Raw genomic sequence first — 976 nt, 5'->3', positions numbered from 1 at the left:
TTCTCTCCAATTTAGTTCCTTCAGAGTTCGGCCGAATATGTAGAAGTTTAGATGAAATCAATATTTGGAAAGCGACAGAGTTTAGGCAGTTCTTATTATATATAGGTATATTTGTTCTAAAAGATTGCGATTTTGGTGACTATTACTACCATTTCCTCTTATTGCACGCAGGTATGAGGCTACTATCATGCAAGAAGTCATATAGCACTGAAGCCAACGTTGCCCAACAAATCTTAGAATAATTCGTTGATTTATTTGGAAATATATACGGAGACCATTTAGTTAGTTACAACATACATGGTTTACTCCATTTAACTGAATGTACTAAGCTATATGGGCCTCTAGATAACTTTTCCGCTTATAAGTTTGAAAATCACATKCAATTTWWAAAAAAAACTTATAAATAAGCCCAATAAAATCCTGCAGCAATTACATTTAAGGCTTGAAGAAAGAAATAGTGCAGATTTTAGTTGCAATAAAATTTCTAAAATTAATTCATTTAATATATATTCTAAAAAAGAAAAAGATTCTTATTGTTTCGGTAAAAAATTAGGCCCCATAAAAGTAATAGGCATGACAGACGAGTCTGGTAGTGCTATAGTATCGGCACATTGTTTCTTGGGCGTTGAAAGCTACTTTSAAGAACCATTGGAATCGTCAACTGGTTTAGGTATTTTGTTGGCAAATAAATTAGATCCGCAACTGTTTAAAATCGAAAAAGATGATATAGTTTATAAATATTTTTCTATTCCACATGAGGGCAAGTTTCTTCTCATACCAATTTTACATCATCTATTTCATGAATTTTCAAATAAGTACTATTTAAAGTAATTGTGGTATTTTCTGAATGTATTTTATTTCATGATATGAATTATTTAAAAGAATTTTGATACTGCCAATTTTTTATTTTACGAACAGATGGATTCACAAGCACTCTTTGATGCAATTGATTTTGAAGAATTCCCAACAACGTCTT

General features: G+C 30.7%; 1 protein-coding gene across 1 annotated transcript in view; it reads left to right on the top strand.

Annotated features, from left to right (window-relative positions):
• Positions 1 to 514: 514 nt before the first annotated feature.
• LOC108965308 overlaps positions 515 to 976 on the top strand; it is a gene marked incomplete in the record, with an annotated part of 2166 nt that continues 1704 nt past the window's right edge. The window contains 1 exon segment of the mRNA XM_018927629.1: positions 515 to 928. Within this exon segment, the coding sequence (XP_018783174.1) occupies positions 919 to 928 (10 nt within the window).

This window comes from Bactrocera latifrons, unplaced genomic scaffold (genome assembly GCF_001853355.1).
Source record: "Bactrocera latifrons isolate USDA-ARS-PBARC rearing strain unplaced genomic scaffold, ASM185335v1 scaffold_1382, whole genome shotgun sequence".
Classification (NCBI taxonomy): domain Eukaryota; kingdom Metazoa; phylum Arthropoda; class Insecta; order Diptera; family Tephritidae; genus Bactrocera; species Bactrocera latifrons.
The sequence above is the reverse complement of the archived record's forward strand: the minus strand, read 5'-3'. Positions and strand labels throughout refer to the sequence as shown.